The sequence below is a fragment of the Vulpes vulpes genome, chromosome 1, assembly GCF_048418805.1.
Source record: "Vulpes vulpes isolate BD-2025 chromosome 1, VulVul3, whole genome shotgun sequence".
Taxonomy (NCBI): Eukaryota; Metazoa; Chordata; class Mammalia; order Carnivora; family Canidae; genus Vulpes; species Vulpes vulpes.
The window spans coordinates 85,481,007-85,501,550 of NC_132780.1; the positions used below are offsets into that span (position 1 = coordinate 85,481,007).

The 20,544-nt window shown below is 39.1% G+C and overlaps 1 protein-coding gene across 11 annotated transcripts in view; it reads right to left on the reverse strand.

Annotated features, from left to right (window-relative positions):
• Positions 1 to 495: 495 nt before the first annotated feature.
• Positions 496 to 20,544, reverse strand: part of UTRN (utrophin) — a 497,326-nt gene continuing 477,277 nt past the window's right edge. For 6 of the 11 annotated variants that reach the window (XM_025997956.2, XM_072719084.1, XM_025997957.2 and 3 more), the window contains 5 exons: positions 15,015 to 15,173; positions 14,385 to 14,625; positions 11,407 to 11,515; positions 10,099 to 10,191; positions 496 to 2,534 (listed from right to left, as the gene is read on the reverse strand). In XM_025997956.2, the coding sequence (XP_025853741.2) occupies positions 2,446 to 2,534; positions 10,099 to 10,191; positions 11,407 to 11,515; positions 14,385 to 14,625; positions 15,015 to 15,173 (691 nt within the window). In that variant the 3' untranslated portion in view covers positions 496 to 2,445. Of the gene's footprint in view, positions 2,535 to 4,908; positions 4,932 to 10,098; positions 10,192 to 11,406; positions 11,516 to 14,384; positions 14,626 to 15,014; positions 15,174 to 20,544 lie in introns of all 11 variants that reach the window. The other 5 variants (XM_072719110.1, XM_072719118.1, XM_072719099.1 and 2 more) reach the window with 2 other exon arrangements.

Genomic DNA, 20,544 nt, shown 5'->3' on the forward strand with positions numbered 1-20,544 from the left:
TTCATACATTGCTTTTACTTTTAGAACCAAGTAATACAGTTCTCACCACTATATGCCATGGGATGGCTTTAGGAAGAGATTAAACCTAGTACCAGAATGGTTAAAATTCAGTGCACATAGAAAAAGCACATTATTTAAGGGCAGGAGGCTAAAAGTGGATTTGGAAGAGTAATCAAGTAAATACCAACAGCACCTAGGTTATTAAAACAAAAGCCCAATAGGCTTCACGTACATGTTCTTAACAGCGACATTATTTCTTCCCTATCCATAAGCTTCCATTTGTAAAGGAAATTGAGAATTATATAAATAAGAGAGAAAAGAGGGACACGGGAAAGAATGAGACAATGAGAACAAGAACAACACAGTAGTGTGTATGACAGAAAGTAGAGGAAAACATGCAGATTTATCAGTATAAGGCTTTTTTGTATTTTATTTTCATGAATGTATGCTCAGAACTCATCTATCAATGAACACAGCTGAGGAATATCAAAGTCATCTTGTGTTAAAATTACTTTTATTCAGGATGAAAAATACAACATGTGACCAGATTAGATGATAGTCTATGATTAGTTCTTTACCACATATTTCAAAAGAACTACATACTTCTTTCCCCTTGTTATTGTGATATATTTCTTTTTTATTTATTATTACTTAGAAGGTTACAATGTAGTGTTTTATGTAGCTTTTCCTTAATAGCAGAGAGAAGACATGTTACACACAATTACAAGCAGAAAAAAATTAATACATATCTTTTCAAAGTAAGAACAAGGAAGACACCAAATCTACAACTTGTAGTTCAGAGTTCAGGGAACGTTTTTTTCTTTAAATAGGTGCTTTTCTTGGGTTTGATGTGGCCTGATAAAAGCTCTAGATTTCGCAGACTGCAGCGGCATAAAGCTATTTCCAACACAATGGATGAAGATGGATCTGAGGTAGAAAGGTGGTCATGGCTTTCCTCTTATATAAAACAATTTTCTTCTCAAAATATCTATGCTGCAAATAGACACCCTTGCCCCCCAACCCACCCAACCTATTCTAAAAGAATAGCAATTTCTAACTTTAAGCCTCCTTCTGGCCAAATCCCAGGTCAAGAGAACCCAAAGTTAAAATGTCCTGATGTTTTAAATACACATATGCTTGAATTAAAACACATTATTTTCACTTTCTTTTTTTTTTTTTTTTTGGTTTCTCTACATTTGGTAATTACATGTTTCAACTGAATCAAGTAAATGTTAAATCAGAAGCTGAACCAAATACCTAACTGAATGTATTCAAAGGTACAGGCAAGGGTACCACCATCTAAGTATTAGTTTCATTCCTCTATGGAAGCAGTGACATAGGCGTTTGATAAACATCCTTTCCAAATATATTGATCAAATGAAAAGTAATAAAAAATGTAATCATTCACCCAAAAGGTAAAATGAAACATGCATTAAATTTGTGTTTGCTGTCAGAAAGAAAACAACTGGAAATTTCAAGGATTACAAATGGCTTGAGTATATATAAACAAAAATAAAAGTCTCTTCAAAGGGAATGAAAGACAAAGATGTGTCCTGGTAGCAGAAATAAGTAAAGGTCTGCTGTATATTTAATGGTGAAAATCAAGATCTAGCAACTAAGGAAATGTTATCCTATTTTTTGTTTTTGTTTCTGTGTCAAAATGAAAATATACTTAAATCTGGTAACCTTTGGTGAAATAATCTTTCAGATTATTATAATCCTGCTTTGAGTCTCCTCTATCATATAGATTGGGACATGAAATAAATAAAGAAATCAAGACCTACTTACATAGAGCAGGGAAATAAAATGCAGGAAACAAGTCCTGATAGGAATACCAGGTAGGCCCCATAGGACTTTTATTGTGGTTATCCAAGTGGTTGCTAAAGAAGTTAAGTATATGATGTCAAATAAAGTTAAGCAGTACACAGAGATGTAGCTTAATTCATATACATAAATATTTGATTGAAATATATAAACTTATTAATTTGGCCAAATCATGGAAACAAATACAAGGAAATCCATTTGGTCATGTGGCTGATGAATTATAAATAACCAAGACATAATGGTAAAAGAGTGGAAAAAAATAAATGAAGTTATTGTACAAGGTTAATATGAAGGAATGTAAAAATGTAACACGGTTTTCTAATTCGTATGCAATTTTTGTCATGGTTATTAAAAAGAAGGTATCATATTATAAAGCCCCCACCCACTTTCCCAATGCTGAATACAGTATACAAATCAGTGACAAATGTATTACCATTTCCAAATACCACTCTGTTCATTAATTTACAATTGCATAGAAAGGGAGGAAGAAAACAATAAACAATAATATATGGTTATTATAAAAACAAAATATCCTTTTCTCTTTGGATAGTCAGTGTTTTACTCCTTCAGTAGAAGACACAGCGCTCAACAGCATGTTTCAAGGAGCCATGGAGCTTCTGATTAAATGGAACTTGGAATTGGCATTTGCTGCAAAGGGCAATACTGTATGTCAGGAAATGTTGGTTGGCTAGATGAATACTTCACATTGCCTGCGGGAAGGGAAACAGTACTGTCAGAACAACATTTACATAGAACATTACACGTAGTGGAGACCTGTCAACTCTTCTGAGAAATAAAAGTGCTTCTTTCAGAACTAGTCAAATCCCATTTTGCTGTGTGTGAAGGGGACCCTATACAGCTGTGTGACTTTTGCTCCCTGGGATGAGGTCTTTCTCTTTCATCCTGAAGGCATCTAGTCTGCTTTTTATCATTGCAGCTGATGTAGGGGACGTTTGGAAGACTTTTCTCTTGCCCAAGTTGGAAACCAAGTTAAAATTGAAAGCACTTGGCTGTTTCTTGCTAGAGGTACCAAGGGTGAATGAATTAGGCTGGTGCAAGCACCCTGTCTCTCCCTGGGGAACTGTGGGAGGTCTACTGCTGAGGGGGGACCCTTGCAGTTTCAACTGGTCTCCAACTCATGCTGGGGTCCAGAAAAGAGGAATGAAAGACAGGACTCATCGTCTAAAGGTGTGTAGTGGTGCCAGTTAATGGACCAGGGCCAATATCCATACAGGCCAGAGAGGATATAAATCTGGGCTGCACTTAGACAACTGGCATCAATCTTTTGAAGGAAATGTCAAAGAGCAGGATCCATCATCATTAAAATCATACCCTTCACTTCTGAATGCATCCTCCAGTTGCTTGCTCCCACCAATTACTGGATCTCTCCTGAAGATACAGCCTTCTCCACAACCTTCTTATACTTGACTATTTTTAATCTCCCATACTTTTTATATATTGGATAAGTGCTTTCTAGGTCCATATACTATGTTTCTTTCAAGCCTTTCTCTCTCTTCCCTCTCCGCCACCCAACTTTGAATCTCACACCATCAGACTATATCACCCACTGTGCAGTTATCTTCTGACCCCTTGGGTCACATTCCTCTGCTTTTGAAGAATGGCTCACTGTCACCAAGCAAAAACTATATTTAAATCTTAATGATTTCAATACCCACAGAGATTAATTAAGTCTTCAGAACTCTAGCCTCTCAGTTTCTCAAGCTCCTCTCCTCCACCCTTGTCAGCCACTCAAACTTTCAAATGGACCTTGCCAATACCTCAACCCCTCCAACTCTTCAATTGCAATCACCCTGTCTTCTGACAACTACCTCTACCTTCCCACTTACTTCCATTAGGACCCCAACTCCACCCACCCTTTGCTACCACAAGCCATTCCTTCTCCTCCCTTTTCTTCTGTCTCCTGCAACTACCGTGTCATCACTTCTTGCCTTACAAGCTTAGATGCCTGCTTCAATCAGTATCAGCATGCCTTTGCCTCCTCCCTTGAATTGTTATTGTACCCTCTCGGCCAAATCACAACTTCAACTCTGGTTAAAAGCAACCCTCAGCCAACCCTGGTGCTTGTGCTTATGAACTTGAATGTGGCCATGGGACAACACACAGCCCTGCAGACCGGCCTCACATTAAATTCATAAGTCATGCTGAATGCCACCTCACAGTCACACGACTTCCGTGCCGACCTCCTGGTCCCCAAGCAGGTAGGGCACATCCTCCAGTCTCTCCTCACACCTCTGACACCCCCTCCCATCCTCACTCTCTGCTGAAGCCCTGGCTTCTGAGTCACTGAGACAACACAAGCAATTTTCCTCACTGAGGTGAAGTCCTGCCATCTCTGGAGCTCTCACCTCCCATCTGCTAATTGATTTGAGATTTCCTTTTATCCCATCCAGGTTCTAAAGACCACTTGTCTGTGCTTCTTGTTAAGACCCTGGCCCCTCTTGCCATGAAGACAAGAGCACAATCAGAAGGTTAAAGATTCATAAACAAGTTCACGAAAGAACATGTTCTCCAAAGATGTGCTGAGGTCCTGTGGCTCCCTAGTGCTAGGAGGACCGGATAAGGAAAACCCTGCAAGGTATAAAGGTACAGCTGCCCATCTTTCTCAGCAAATTCTTCCCCTCCCCTCCTCAGTCAACTTTTAAAAGAAAAATCAAAACCTGAGCCTCCTCCAAGTAACAAAACCATTTCGTGTACTGCTGCAGTCACAGTTTTTAAGTCGATGGTCTGTGACAGCTGCCTTAAGTACATATCTGGGAGAGCGGTGGTCCCCCAAATCTACCCAGGGCGACTCTGCACAGTATGCATGAGGCCAGTAAAACGCTGTTAGAACACAAAGGATCAGGCACCAGGTATTTTGGGGCATCTGGAAGAACTGGCCTGGGAGGGGCTTCTCCCTCCCTAGACTGACCAACTGTTGTGCGGAATTAACTAACATTTAAAGGTCAAGGAAGTTTACTAATTTACACGGGGAATAATGTCTGGCACTCAAATCAAAAGCAGCGAATCTGCTTCCTCTGGGTTGTAATCAGCAGCACCTGAGCCCATCGACCCACTGACCCTTACCTGTGGCCTGCTGGGGAGATTGGCTGCAAGAGAAAACAAAAGAAATCAGTGGAAGGTGCTGTGGCTGCCTTGCTGGCTCCCCCTGTCAGGCATGCAAAAGTGGGGAATGCACAGCTCCCAGCTGTTAAATGGGTGTTAATAAGAAAACACGAAACAGGTTTTGGTTTTTCTTTCTTTCCTTTTTTTTTTTTTTTTGGGCTAGATTCTTTAACAAAGACTAGTTTCTTTTCCGTAGTTTCTCATATCCTATGTCCTTTAGGATATAAACATTCTACCAAAACATGCAAAACATCTGCTGGCTCTCAAGTATGTACACCAAAGCCTTCACTGAATAACTAGTTTTTTTAAAAAAAAAATCTTAAAATTCCCTGTTGAAATCCTGCCCTGGATTTGGTTTATGTATCCACACACAGCAAGTTCTGCCTATTTTGCTGAAGAGCACAAATTCGGACAGGTGATCAGGGAAATGAAGGGGCAAGCGTCTTCAGTCTCTACCCCCTTGGCTCATCCTGGCCCCAAAGGCCTAGGAAGCTGGTTGCTCCATTGCTTCCTGGTCACAGCACGGCCAGCGTAGATGATTCAGTGGGCATTGTAGGGGGGTGCACAGGAGGTGGTTCTGGGGATGTTCTGCCTCTCAAGGATGGCAACAGCTGTTCTGGGTCAAATAAGAATCGTCCCTCATTATCTACCATGTTGCACTCCTTCCATCTCTCATTTTTTTTGTGCTGAGGGGGGAAAAAAAGACATCCATGACCACACAGTGGGTGCTCTGTGAGAACAACAGAATGAACAAGGGCCAATTTATGATGCTTGGAGGGAAAGTAGGAGCACCCATCATATCTGGGGAAGAATGAGGCTAAAATCCAGCCTAGTTCTACCAGATACATAAGTTACAGCACGAAAACACAAGAGTAGACGTGCTTCCCACTAAGCTACACCTAGGGAGTGCTCCATTGCATTACTATTAAGTACACCAGAGCCACTTACACTTCTCTTCAGCATAATGAACAGCCAAACCCAAACCAAAATTGAATCCATGTTGCTCCAAACCAGCATCATTAACCCTACAGCTATTTATTTATTTAAAGTAGGGTCTACACACAGTGTGGAGCCCAACATAGGCCTTGAACCTTGAGATCAAAACCTGAGCTGAGATCAGGAGTTGGGAGTGTTAACCAACTGAGCCACCTAGGATCCCCTAACTCTACGGCTTTTTATCAAATAAAAGGCTATGAGTACTCCACCGAACAAACTGTACAATCTATTTCTAAGAAAAATCAGGAAATCCTTGTGTTTTAGTAGGTTTAGAGTTTATGATGAATGTCATTCAAGTTTAATAGACATGGGCAATTCACAGTGAAAATTTGCCTGTAGATAAAAAATAATTTTAAAAGCATTTGAGGTGCCTGGGTGGCTCACTGGTTGAGCATAAGCTTTCGGCTCAGGTCATGATCCTGAGGTCCTGGGATCAAGTCCTGCACTGGGCTCCCTGTAGGCAGCCTGCTTTTCCCTTTGCCTATGTCTCTGCCTCTCTCTGTGTGTCTCTCATGAATAAATAAATAAAATCTAAAAAAAAAAAAATTAATGGTCTGTCAGCCAAAAATACTCAGTGTTAGTATCCTGTATATTTGGATGACATAAAATGAAAAAAACTGAAAGGATTTTACATTAAAAAAATTAGGCAGTCTGAAAAGTTTGGTATGTGTATTAGTTAATGGGCAACACAGTGAAATTCCCTTCATTAACGCCTTGTCAGGAAAAGATGAAAATGCCTTCCTCTCTGCTCTGAAACTTATGTAAATAATTAAAAGAAGACTTTAAAAGGTCATAATTCAAGGATGCTATCAGGAACAACTGGGATATTAATTTGAGACATAAATTCTAAAGTGTTATGCACTATAGTATACAGACCCAGAAAAAAAAAATGCCATGTTTAAGTAGGCAATTCATGCAATTAGGATTTATGAATACAGTTTCATTATAATTCCAGGATTGCCAGGAGTGTAAATTCACTTGTGACCATGCTAATTTTTAATCCACAAAGGATCAAAAGTCAAGATTAACATGCAGATCAATGCATTGTATGCTGGTGACAAGCAGTTTTAAAGTTCTCATTAGTAACAGGGGCTCAGGGGATTGGTTTGGCATTGGGAGAGTGCCAATCTGATTTGCTTAGAAAAATCCTCCAAAGGTGGTCAGGAAGCTTTGGGAACGCAAAGGTTTATTAAAAGATTTGCTAGCTGAGCAATTTAAAAGGGCCCACAAAGAAAATGAATCCTACAAACCTTTTATATACTACCCAGGGAAACTTTACCAATTAAACCTTCCAGGTTAGAAAATACAATTATTCATTCATTCAATTCAGAACATGAACTGGGCACAAAGTCTAAGTCAGGTGCTATGTCTATTCTGTACCAATTTTTAAAAGGTTTAATAACTTTAGATGCAACTAAAAATATGTATCAATTTTATAAATAAGTAAACTAATCTTTTATTTTTAGGGAACACTGTTCCCTATCTTGGAGAGTTTTTTATTACCAAAGCAAAATACAGGATATAGATATGAACAAAAGCAGACTAAACTCAAATAGCAGAACTTCAGAAACCAAAAATAATAAGATTGAAAAGTCAGAGGATTCTAAAATACCCCACTCATCATTTCATATGTGGAAGATACCTGAACTCTTCAAAATAACAGATGACCAGTAATGGTCATGCACAGAAAATTATAATGCTGTTAAGTATCTGTGAATATACAAACTTAAGACTATGAGAACATGGGGCCAGCGTCCCATGAAGAAGTCTTAGTGCTCCACAATCCACCTTCACGACACAAAAGGGCACGGATGAAGGGGGCACCAGTGCAGAGTAAGAGTTCAATCTGTCATGAAGGTACCACTGAAGGTATACACTCTGCTCAGGAACCAATAGCATCTGTTAATGAGATTCCAACCAAAAGGAATTTTATATGTACCTTTAAGGGAAGCCATGAAATTAGATGAACATAATTTTTTTACTCATTTTGCCTTATAATTATGATTATTATTTATATTCTCCTCTAAAATAAGACAGATTAATCTTTTATACTATCTAGATACAAGAATATACTAGGAAAAAGATTTACGTGTCACTGCTGTATGACAAACTTAAAAAAAAGACACATCATGAATTTCTAACATAATGTTAATATGGAAATTCTACATCTATGGTCACTGTAAAGAATTTAATTAAACACACATAAACATAATTAAACATCCTAACTCTCACTGCCAACTGACTTTTACATTTGAATATGTCTATCACATTTAAATACAAACTTCTAAACAGACTTTGATTTACCAAATTTGTTCTTAACTGATAATTAATGTATTTGGATTTAAGCTGAACTAAAAAGTAATTTCATTTACCAATTCAATCTTGAAATTCTAGCTTTTATCATGACCATGATGAGGTCTTATCTAGCCATTAAGTAACATACGACTCCGAATCAAAATCTCTTAAAAAAAAATCCAACTTTAATATAAAATATTTAATCTGCTCATCTACTGTGGGTATTAAGGGCCTAGAATATATGAAACAGTCTGATAGCATATGGTCTTTGACTGACCTCTTAAGTCTCTGTGAGACTTTAGAGGGTACATACATCTGCACATGTGGGCACATGTGTTTTGGGGAGTAGGGGGACTGACATACAGTAAATACAATTCAGGAAACTTCGAGAAGTATAATCACAGATAATAATTGGAAAAATGACACATTCTCAAATATAAATATATTTATGTGCTTGTGGAAGCTGTACCATGTCCCTTAGGCAAATACTTCTGAAAATTCAGGGAAGACTATATTTCAAATAGCTATTTCCACTTCCTCCTAATGATGGCATTTTTATAAACTGTAGAGTTGTATAAGTTGAAGCATATTCTTTAATGAAGTCAATATATCTTATTTAAATACCTGCCTGGTAAAGCCTTTTTTCATCATTTAAGATGGTATTTTCCGGGACAGTATGAAAAAGGGTGATATAAGATGCTGTTTTATATATGTACCACCATATATAAGATATATATGAGAAGTTGTTTCATATATATGCTACCAGATATAATATATATTATACATAACAGTAGTATATATATATATATATATATATATATATATATATATATACACTAAAATCTTAATTTAGTGGCTGTCTAGATTTAAAATAAATTTGAGAGGAAATCACCCTAAAATAAATTATATATTCATATTTCTTTAAAAGATTATTTAAAATAAACTGTGGCATCAAGTAGTATGCATACATACAAGTAAGCTGCTTCTGTTTGAAATAGCATAAGTGTTTCTGGTGAGAGCTCAGTAGAAACTGTGAGGTGACAAGAGGCTAAAGTCAAAAAGTTTGGGGAAAAAAAATCAATAAATAACATTATATAATTTCCCCTGGGATTTCAACCGCTTTCTTTTGATTATTTTCTGGCTCTTGGTAGTTCATATAGAAAAGTCACAGGGTCATAATCTGTGATGCCTTCAATTATTTGGCCTTTATGCAGTGATTGTTTTATTCCACGAGGAAAGAAACCAGAAGAAAGAAAATCAAAGAGAAAAAAAATCCTGAAGATAATCCCTTTGCAGAACTGAATCTGATGACATCAGGGAACAATGTATGAAGAAAAGAGAGTGAGGCCACCTGGCTAGCTTAGTCGGTGGAGATGCGACTCTTGATCTGGGGGTTGTGGGTTTGGGCCCCATGTTGGATGTAGAGATTAGTTAAAAATAATTTTTTTTTAAAAGAGGGAATTACATCAGAAGAAGCTATTTTCATGCTTTGTTTGGTATGCTGCCGAAAGCTCTTTTTTGAAGTAATAACACATTTCTTACTATAGTTTGTGCTGGAGAGGGGTAATTTCTTACAAAGGGGCTTGTTTCATTTGCCGTCACATTATCATTCATAAGGGACAATGGAACCTCTCAAAGAACAGGACTATATCACTGCAGCCCAGTGATGTGACGGCATTTAGGCTGAGCTTCATTTGCTTTGTCGACACATAGAAAGTTTGATTTATTTCCAAATAATATTCAATCCTCTTTCTAATACTGGTTTTTGCTATCCTACCAAAGAAGACAAAGGGCCCCAAGCAGGAAAAAAGAAATGGAAGGGAACGTCGTAGTGGTAGTGTTAGGATCTCTCATACTCACGGCAGCAAGATGGAAATGTACTATTGATCTGCTCCATAAACTCTGTGAGGTCCGTGCTGGTGTCATGTGGGGGAGCCAGCAGGTCCTCGGCCACTGCCACAGCAGAGGAAAAGAAGAACAAACAGTTTTGAAAGGAATGCCCAGCCTTCCACCAAAACCCAATGTTGGGAGAAAATACTAACCCTAGCCTCTCAATATCAACACGAAAATCATTCTCCTTGAAGAGGACAATTTTAGGGAATACTACCAAAACCATTTTTGTATCACTTTGTTGGTACTTTCATATAAATAAAATGTATTAGATGTTTCTGTTGGAAGATTCCATTTACCAGGGGAAAATTTATGAGTGAAAAATAAGTAATGCAGTCCTATTACTTCAATTTATTAAATGGAATTCCATTATTTTGCATTCCAAGTGTTTTTTCAGAGAAAAAAAAATATTCTATCAGTTTTTTTTCCCCTTCTTTCTTTATTCTTAAAGAGTGTGGCATGGGCTAGCTTATACTGCCACAAATCTAGAAGTATTTTATAAGATACTTTTTACTTTGCTGTTTTTTATTCTATAACCAATAGCAAACTAATTCACTTATTTAAAACAAGAGAATATTGAAATTTTAGGTTTTTTCTGATTAACATAGTAAAAGATATCTTATAAACAAATTAATTTGGTTAAAATGTGTGGTCCTAAGGGGAATTTTAGAACTTAAATTTCATCAATAACAAAATGTCATTCCTGAATGCTGGTTGACAGAGTCCTTCCTAGCAGCAGTGGCAAGCCCCTTTTGGACCAAGGACGGGCTGAGGAGTGAGACCTTGGTTTCAGATAGGGACAGGGAAGATGGCAATGTCTATAGGATAGAAGCTAGCATGGAAAAAGCAGGCTATTCAGTTTCCAGACCTGGGCAGAGAAACCCATGCTTGATATAATATACTTTAGGATTATATTCCAAATATGTACAAATATGAATTTTAGAGACAGAATATTTACTTTAAAAAAATCATTCTGAAGGCAGAGCAAAAATCAAATTATTGCTCATCTCAAAAGGAAAGAGCACTTTTTTTCATCTTTTGCCAAAATTCAATCCACTCTGACACATTATATAAGCAAATGTATTATAGATTATTATTCTAAAATGTTTGCTTTCTGGATGTTTTTAAAATGTCTTTGTATGCAGCTGTACACAAAGAGAATATGAAACTCCTTTATGCTCTAAGGCATGGGTGAGTAAGAGGCTATTTAAAATGAAATGGCAAAGTGCAGAGCAGAGCTGGGGAGGGGGCGGTTAGCCAGGTCCTGGGGACACCAACCTGCTTGGTGGAACTGTGGGTCAGGGTCAGGATCCAGTGAGTAGCTCAGAGCAGACTGCTGAGGTGAAGCCCAGGGGGAGACGCCGTTGATTCGGGAATCCGATTCAGGCTGCAATCACATTCAGAAGTTAAAGCAGGGAAGGATTCAAACAACTGCTAAAGAAAGCATTTTCGGTTCTTACATCTGTAGATAATTAAATCATGTGGGGTTCTTTGGCCACAGAAATTTAGAATACACGTTTTCATCAGTTTGGTGGGCTCCCTAGTACTTTACGTGAGTACTGAGTGATCTGTCTCCTTCAGTTTGGGCTCCTTGAAGAGCTCAGTGGGTTAGAATGTGACCTTTACCAGTGTCAGTTTCATCCCTCAATTTTTCTATGATTTTTATGTCAACCAAGTGAATTTAGAAACAGGTTGCATTCATCTTTTAAAAAGGAGCACTGCTTCTCATACAGTAAAATTATCTAATTTCAAAATCAGCTAATTTCTTTATTTAAATTAATATTTGAAGGCAACACTGGAAAGGTAAGGACACAATTTTGGATTCACATGCTTGAATTCAAACTCCACCACTCAGAACCTACCTAAGTCTGAGCAAATTTTATAACCTTGTGTGCCTTGGATTCTTTACTTAGAAACTGGGGATGGTAAAAAGAGTGCCTGTGCCAAAGGATTCTGTGAGGAGGATGATCGGTTAGTATTTCCACAGAGATTAGAATACAATCTTACACACAGTAAGCATTTTGTAAACATGCTCTGCACAAAGCTTTGAAATGGTGACGGACACACTGACAAGTATGTGTTCAAATTACAAAGTGTGATCCATTTTACAGAGAAGGCAGACATTACAACATTTTTGATGCCAGTCTTCCCATTCAATTTATATTCGTTGAAGTCTGGTGCTTTCGCCCGTTTTTTACTGTCAGGTGATTTTTCCATCTACTTCTGGCATTCATGCTAAATCATTAAGAAGAGATAAGAGGCCCACAGTCTGGGATATACAGAGCCATTTAGATATCAGCTATCTCTAAAAGCATTACTGTGCAATTCTGAAGGCACATGAGCCATTAGGCAGCTCTGTCTAATGGGATGGAGAGAGTCAGGGGGAGGGGAGTAGAGAAGCAGAAGAGCCGTTAGCTCTCCAACAGGCTATGGCAAATAAAGCTTTTGAGCACGGCTTCCCTCCGCAGTGATTCTATCGGTGCACTAGGTTAATAATAACACTTCATATTTTAAATCAGAGATTTCAAGGAAAAATTCATCCCTTCTACAGCCACCATGGGGAAACTTCAAAAACACAGGGCTTGCAATGTGGCTGTTCCAACGTACGTGACCAGCACCAGAGAAGACTCCAACGTTCCAGAGGGCTTCGGGAAAGCTCGAGGGGAACTAGTGTTTTCTAATGATGCTCGGTTTGGAGGCCCAAAGCAAGCCTTCCTTAAAACATTCTGACACAAATCCTGAAAAAGTGACAGACATATACAGAAAAGTATATGGTCAAAAGGGGTGATCTGTGGCCTGCTGTGTAGGTAATGTAGAAATCACACTGTTCTGGATGAATCTGACAAGTTAAAAGATACTGACAGCAACTGTGACAAGATGGTTTTCTGACATTTGAGAAGATCACTGGAGGAAAAGTTGTTTCGGCCTCTGACTGGATAAATCCTTTCTGGAGAAAGGCATGGCCTATTCACTGCCTGGGGCCCCATGCTATACAGGCCAGAGGAAATGGCGAAAGACAACATGAATGGTGATGTCAGGGATTCTTCAAGAAAGATAAAGTCTAGCCCCATCTGTGGGGATTACCCAATATGCACCTGCTACCCAGGCATCTTCATGTCTAGTTCTCTGATACAACTCCTATTCTTTAACTGCTAGATTTAAGCAAGTAGCTAATTCTCCATAGTGTTGTGTCTTTATGTGTGATACTATCTTGCTGTATGTTATATTGTCTTGTCTCCGTCTCTAATAGGACTGCAAAGCAACAAGAAGGAAAAAAACTACATTTGATGCTTCTTTTATATCCCAAAAAAGAGTGTTTTTCAAAATTGTGGGCTATTATCCCCTGATGAGCTATAAAATTGATTTGGTAGGTACTGACCCAGCACGAAGAAAGAAAAGAGGGAGAGATGAAAAATGGGAATGAGGGAGGGAGAAAGAGAAACGAGAAACACAGGAAGGAAGAGAGGAAGGACGGACAGAAAGAAGAAGGAAAGAAACTTAAAAAGATAGAAAATAAGGGCAGTCCCGGTGGCTCAGCGGTTTAGCGCTGCCTTCAGCGCGGGGTGTGATCCTGGAGACCCCGGGATCAAGTCTCACGTTGGGCTCCCTTCATGGAGCCTGCTTCTCCCTCTGCCTGTGTCTCTGCCTCTCTCTCTCTTTCTATGTCTCTCATGAATAAATAAATAAAATCTTAAAAAAAAAAAAGAAAATAAGAGAGCATTTTTTATAATGGCAATTATTATTTTGTATTCATCATGCAGGTATACATTCATCATAATGTAAATTATATTTCTTACTGTCAGAAAAGTGTGCCAACAACTGCCATAAAACATGGCTCGATGTTAGGAAGTGATAGCTGCTCATTAATAAACATCTGTCACTGAATTTCTTGAAAAGAGCTCACTGAAAGGAAGGCTGTAGTATGAAGAGCTCCAATGGCTTCCTTCCCCTTAGTCTCTACAGAGTTCCCACATGTCATTTATGCAGATGTATGTTACAGGGTCTTTTCCCTTAAAATATTCAGAACTGGGTTAGATTTCAGGGTTATACAAGAATGGGAAATTCCATTTTAAGTGGGGCAAGCCCACTTTTTGAGCCTATGGAAAATATGATGCTTCCATCTGAAGAGCCTAAATTAAGCACGGAGGTGAGAGGCTGTAGGGGAGCCTCTCTGCTGAAGCTGGGACCACCTCCCGGAGACAGACGGGGCTGAGGGTGGGGGGCGCGGGTGCCACATTGAGTTCCACACACTCTACCTGCTCCAGCAGCTGTCGAAGGCGATGGAGTTGGGATTCCAGCTGCTTATTATGATCTTCTAAAATCTGCATCCGAGCCTCCAGCCGCCCTTTGTGCTGCCTAAGGAGTTTGGCTTCTGCGATGAGCTCTGAGTCTTCAGACGTGTGGTGAGGAGATACAACAGAGTCTGGAGGTGACCCGACAGGGAGACCCCTTCTCAGGTGTTGTTCCTTCAGCTGCTCATATTCCACCTGCAGGTTTCTAATGCAGAGAAGGAAAAATTGGAATTACCATTGGGTGCATGGTCTTCTCTCTGAAACTGCCCACGAGCTCCAGATTTAACTGAGGCTACTTCTTTCTTTCTAGAAACATTCTTTCTAAAAACATTTCTTGACAGTGAGATGAGTACGCATGAACAAAACTATAGCTTTAAGCAAGTGTTCTGACAGACACGGTCCAGGAACCCTCACATGTGTGATCACAGTGTCCCAGTTTATTAGTCTCCTCTAAAACCTGGATTCCACCTTGATTTCTTAGAAAACACCTCTGAAAAGAGAATGGGTAGGGATCATACTGAAGTTATTATTAAAGAATTTTCCTTCAGAAGTTTGCCTAGGGGGAATTAGCTTCTTCTCCCAGGTTGGGCGCACCTTTGTTCTTCCTCCAAGTCGGCAATGATCCGCTCCAGTTCTCCACGTTCTTCCCTTTCTACTGACTTCAGGATCTGAGCTGGACTCTGGGGCTGGCTGACTGGGGACTCCCCTCCAAGTGTCTGACAGTACTGCTGGATGAGGGCATGCTCGTCCTCCCTAGGGAGACAAAACACACACACACACACACACATATGGAGGCTCCCATGTGGGTATGGATGTCTTTGGATATAAGGGAAATAGAAATAATGATGATGGGGATGGCTGCTGGGCCAGGTTTGCCTTAAAGCTCAAAATCCCTCTAATGTACCTCTAAAACTCTAGGAAGATATTTATCTAAAAGGTATGTGTACTCTACATACTACCATTTCCTGTTTTGCCTTAGGCTAACATGTACATATGACAAACCTTAGAAGAGATTCTACTCAGCAGAAGTATCCAAGAAGGTACACTACTTAAACAGTTAATATAAAACATATGTTAGGCATAATCAGTAATTGAATGCCAAAAGTGTAGATTAAAAGACTTAAAAATAAACTGTATATCACCAAAATTCATATGTGGAAACTTCACTTCCAGTGTGATGGCACCTGGAGGCAGGGCCTTTGGGAGGTGATCAGATCATGGGGGTGGAGCTTCACGAACAAGATTAGTGTCCTTAGAGAGTCCAGAGCGATAGCTTCCCCCTTTTGTCACATGAGGACAAAGTGAGAAGAAAGCCATTTATGAACCAGGAAGAGGGCTCTCACTGGACCCCAAATCTGCTAGTATCTTGATCTTGAACTTCCCAGCCTCCAACTCTGTGATAAATAAGTGTCATTTCTAAGCTGCCCAGCTAATAATATTGTGTTAAAGCAGCACAAATGGACTAAGGCCTAAGCTGATTTCACTGTCTTTAGCATTTGGTTGAAAGCCATTTTGTCATGCTTTGTTAACCCACATAATGGAAGAATATAATCCTCAGATTCTTTCATCCAAAGACATAGCAAAAATTATGATTGTAGATATTTATAAAATATCTGCAGATATTTTACTTGATTTATCAGCATGTCTTCACTAGGATCAATCATTTTGCATTAAAACAAGAAACTACAGTTACTTAGACTCTCCTACTTTTCTCACTACTTGTCTAATGAATCAGACATATCGATCATGTGGTCGAATGTAACAACTGACAGAAACAGAAGCATCATAAAATAGACAAAATTGTTACAATCTTGAGAAGGAAATGCTCAGCAGCATGCCTGGAAGCCCTTCTCTTTTTTTATGGGGAGATTCAGTTGGATCTCCTTATAGTCATGGAAAGGACAAACCTCCTAGCTAATGCTAGCTGGATGCTCTAGCTGTGGAATGTATACTTTAGCAGATTGGATCTGGTCTGTTTTGCTAGTGTTTGGTAAACAAATCCTAGAATCTAAGGATTTATAGGATAGAGCTTCAGAAAAACATGTAAAACATGTAGGTCTTAGGGTATAAAATGGAGCTATCTCAAGATGAACCAGCTCCTCTGAAAGTGATGTAACTGCAAATGTCACTTTAGAGACCTCGTCTTGTCACACTGGGGTCAGAGCATACCCTAATGCAGTTAGAAAGAACCTAGTGAGCTGTGATGGCAGTCTGGGATCTCTTATTTGTGCCCTGTGCCTAATGAACAACACTTGATACGAGGTAAGCTCTTTGATTCTTCTGAGTCTGATTTGAAATTGCAACACTGTGTGATCACAGTTTCCTATGTGATATAAAGGGGACTTGAAATTGCCTCTGAGAATTAGTGAACTCATAGAAAAGGTTTGTCCTGAGCATTGAGAGCAGAATGATATGATGAAGCGAAAGAGAAAGATGAGTGTTATGCCTGCAGAACAGCCAAAGCAAAGGTTCAGATAAACTACTGATTGATATCTTTTCCTTCCTTAATTGGTAGCCTCTCCTTCTCTCAAAGTTCTACATGGAGAGAGTGTGTGTGGACATATGTTTAGCAAAAATAAAGGTCATACACTTTACTTAGGATCACAATATAAACATCAATATCTAACCTCACTATCCTTCTACTATCAACTTCAGATGGGAAGGAGTAGGACCTTTACCACTCAGTGAGAAACTGGAAATAAGGAACATGGATGGGATAAAGACTGAAATAAGCTATGGCACCAACTTTTGATGACCTTTCCTGAGAAAATGCAGTGAGCTGAAAAACAAATAAAGTAGCTTCTAGAAGAATCCCATGCTTATTCCTAACTTTAGAAGGATGAGGATAAGAGGAGGGAATAGGTATGGCATCACTGCAGAGCAGTAGCATTTAAAAGCCCCTGGGCTGCCCATGTAGCTAAATCAGATAGAAATGTGGCAAGGGTATGTGTGACAGGTGGCCATTTTCCTGATGGGAAATATATGGTCAATACCCTAAACTTAACTATTATATATTTATTTAACTAGGCTCCATACTCAGTGTAGAGCCCAACATGGGACTTGAACTCACAACCCTGAGATTAAGACCTGAGCAAAGGATCAAGAGTTGATGCTTAACTGACTGAGCCACCAGGCGCCTGGCTAACCCTAGCTGTTATGAAGGGCAGAAGCTGGCTACAGGCTAATGTATCAACATGATGCAACACCAATTAGCTGCTAAGGTTGGAAAGACTTTAAGTCCGTGATCTTTATCATTGCCAGTGTTTGGAGGCATTTTATCTAGTTCAGGTGGAGAGAGAAGGCAAAGTAAGAGAGGATAAAAAGTAGAGAACTAATACATAGAGAGGAACAATACAAAGTATAAAGATACAGTGGACATAAAGTAATAGCAAAGTAAGAGTATGACACAACATTTTGTAAATATTTCTCAGGCTGAGACAAAAAAAAAAGTATGGAAACTAGAAAGACTGAATATCCCCCCCAAACAAAAACAAAAGAGAAACCCTCATGAAATTTCTCTATTTTAAGGATAAAGCATCATAAGCAATCAACCAGAAATCAAACAAAACAGTCACTCTTGCAAAAGAAGCAAAAGGTTTAGCCTCTCTATAATATCCAGTTTCAAAAGGCTAAGGAGCAATGTCTAGAGTCCTAACCCAGCCATTCATGTGACTAGCCAGATCATGCAAATGCGCAGCAAAGCACTTTGTTCATAAGGTAAAAGAAAAAAAGAACAAGCAAGGATAATGCAAAATAAAACAAAAGGAGATACTAATCTCAGGTATTGCAATAAATAAGAGGTAAACTGATTTCACTATGGTTATTTATTTTTTTAAAGATTTTATTTATTTATTCATGAGAGACACAGAGAGAGGCAGAGACACAGGCAGAGGGAGAAGCAGGCTTCTCACAGGGATCCTGATATGGAACTCGATCCCTAAACTGGGATCATGCCCTGAGCCAAAAGCAGATGCTCAATCACTGAGCCACCCAGGCATCCCCTCACTTTGGTTAAAAACAGTCATATGATTCCTATGAACAATTCACGTAAGGGAAAATAAAGGACTAAAAGTAAAAGTCAAAAAAATATTTAATACGGACAGGAAGAGCTAAAGGAAAACTCAAGTCCCGTAAGCTGTCTGGTGGGTCTATGACTTGATAATGGATCCTAGCTAGACCTCCTCCCCTGTCACAAGACACCATCAGACCACTGATGCCCTTAGAACATTCATTCCAGCAACTATCTGACTCAGGTACTATACTCAGTGCTCGATATTAACACCAACTAAATTTTTGTTTTCAAGATTTGAGGACTAGCCACAGTGAAACAAATATACACAAAAACAAGTCAAAATTAGATCTGAGATACATTCTATTGTAAACATTGACATGTTTACAAGCGTCATTTCTTCTGAGGAGTTGACGGTTTAATTTATTATTGTAATCACCATAATCACCACCATAATTACACTTTTTCATTAAGGCATCTGAAAGGGATATAAGGCAATTTCTAAAAAAAAAAAATCGTTTATGTATAACATACAATTTTTGCCTTGTTTCTCAAGGTTATTAGGCCTAAAACTTAAATACAAAAATAAATACATTCAAGTTCTTAATTATATGTAGTAAAAACCAAGAGTATACCCTTTCAATACAGATTTCATATGAAGTACCAAATGAGGGCCTTTAAATGTCATTAGTACTAAAATAGAAAAGGTTGCAAAAATATAAGTCTGCACCACTGAAATACCATTAAATGGAATATAATTATATTATGTTTAAGTCACACATAGTAAATCTAGATGACAAAATTAGTACATATCAGATGACAAAAGAACTTTGAGTCATTCAATGACCTTTTGAAAGTAGGTAAGACATAAATAAAAATAACAATAATTTCCTTCCTTTCAAAGATTGTTCTGTTCCAGGATTCAGAGGTGCAAACAGCCATACCAGTGCAAACCATACCCAAGTTTGATCTTTCCACATCAAATAGTGTCACTCAAGGGCAGATAGCAGAAGGAGGGAGACATCCTGATGGCAGTGGCCTAAGGATCTATCCTTGAGTTCCTGCTCCTGAGATTCCCCAGAACTATCCTGGCTCCTGTTTCTGTTTGAGTCATGGATGTTCAATTCCTCCTTCGAAGAAAATTAATATTCTCAAAATTGATACCTTTTTAAATCATCCAGAGTCAGACTTTCAGGAGGAAAGGGAGCACTGAGAATTGGGTCTGTGTGGGGGAAGAGCTGTGAAACTGACTCATGTCTAGGTTGGGGAGGCAGCAGCCTGTGATGCATGGGAACGAAGCAGCTAATTAACCAGCTTCACCGAAGATGAACGCTGTCGGGAGCCAGGGAATTGGTTCCATAGACCAATCTGAGGAACAGAGAAAGGCTCAAACTGCAGGGTAGGATGGCTGCTTTTGAAGACACAAATGACTAAAAGGACCTTGGGTAACTTAGAATCACAGGTTCAAATCTCAAAATTCACACCTGAAAGCATAAAGATTTCTTTTATCATCCACAGCTGACATCATCCCAAACCACATTTAGATCAGCATTGGAGGTAGTGAATTACAAACTCTTTTAATTAGGTCTGCACTATGAAGCTGAGGTGTGGATAGAGAATGGACAAGACTGGGCCAAGGAAAATGATGAACTCAAAGACTGTGGATGCTCTGACCCTCTTCATCCCCGCCCCTATGGCAGTGCTCCCATCTGGGAAGCCCTCCCTTCCCACGCAGTGGAGGAGCAACAGGTCAGAGGTGGTCAGGAGTGGTCAGGAGGGCCTGTGTCTCGAACCAGGCTGCCCGGGTCTGAATCCCACTACTTACTGACAGCGAGACCCTAGGCAAGCTCCTTAACCTCACAGGGCCTCCTCAATGTACTCATCTGTAAAATGGCAGTCACAGAAACAAGAATAGCACCTCCAAGGGTCCTATGAGGATTAAATAAGCAAAGGCGGGCAAAGTGTTTAGAGCAGTGCCAGGCTCCTAATGTGCTATTCATGGAGAGAGAGATGGTGGTTGTTTTTGCATCATACCTTTTGTTAAGAGAAACCTAATATTTTTATTACCTATTGGAATAACAAAACCACCATTCAAAAGAACTTGGAGGAAAGGTC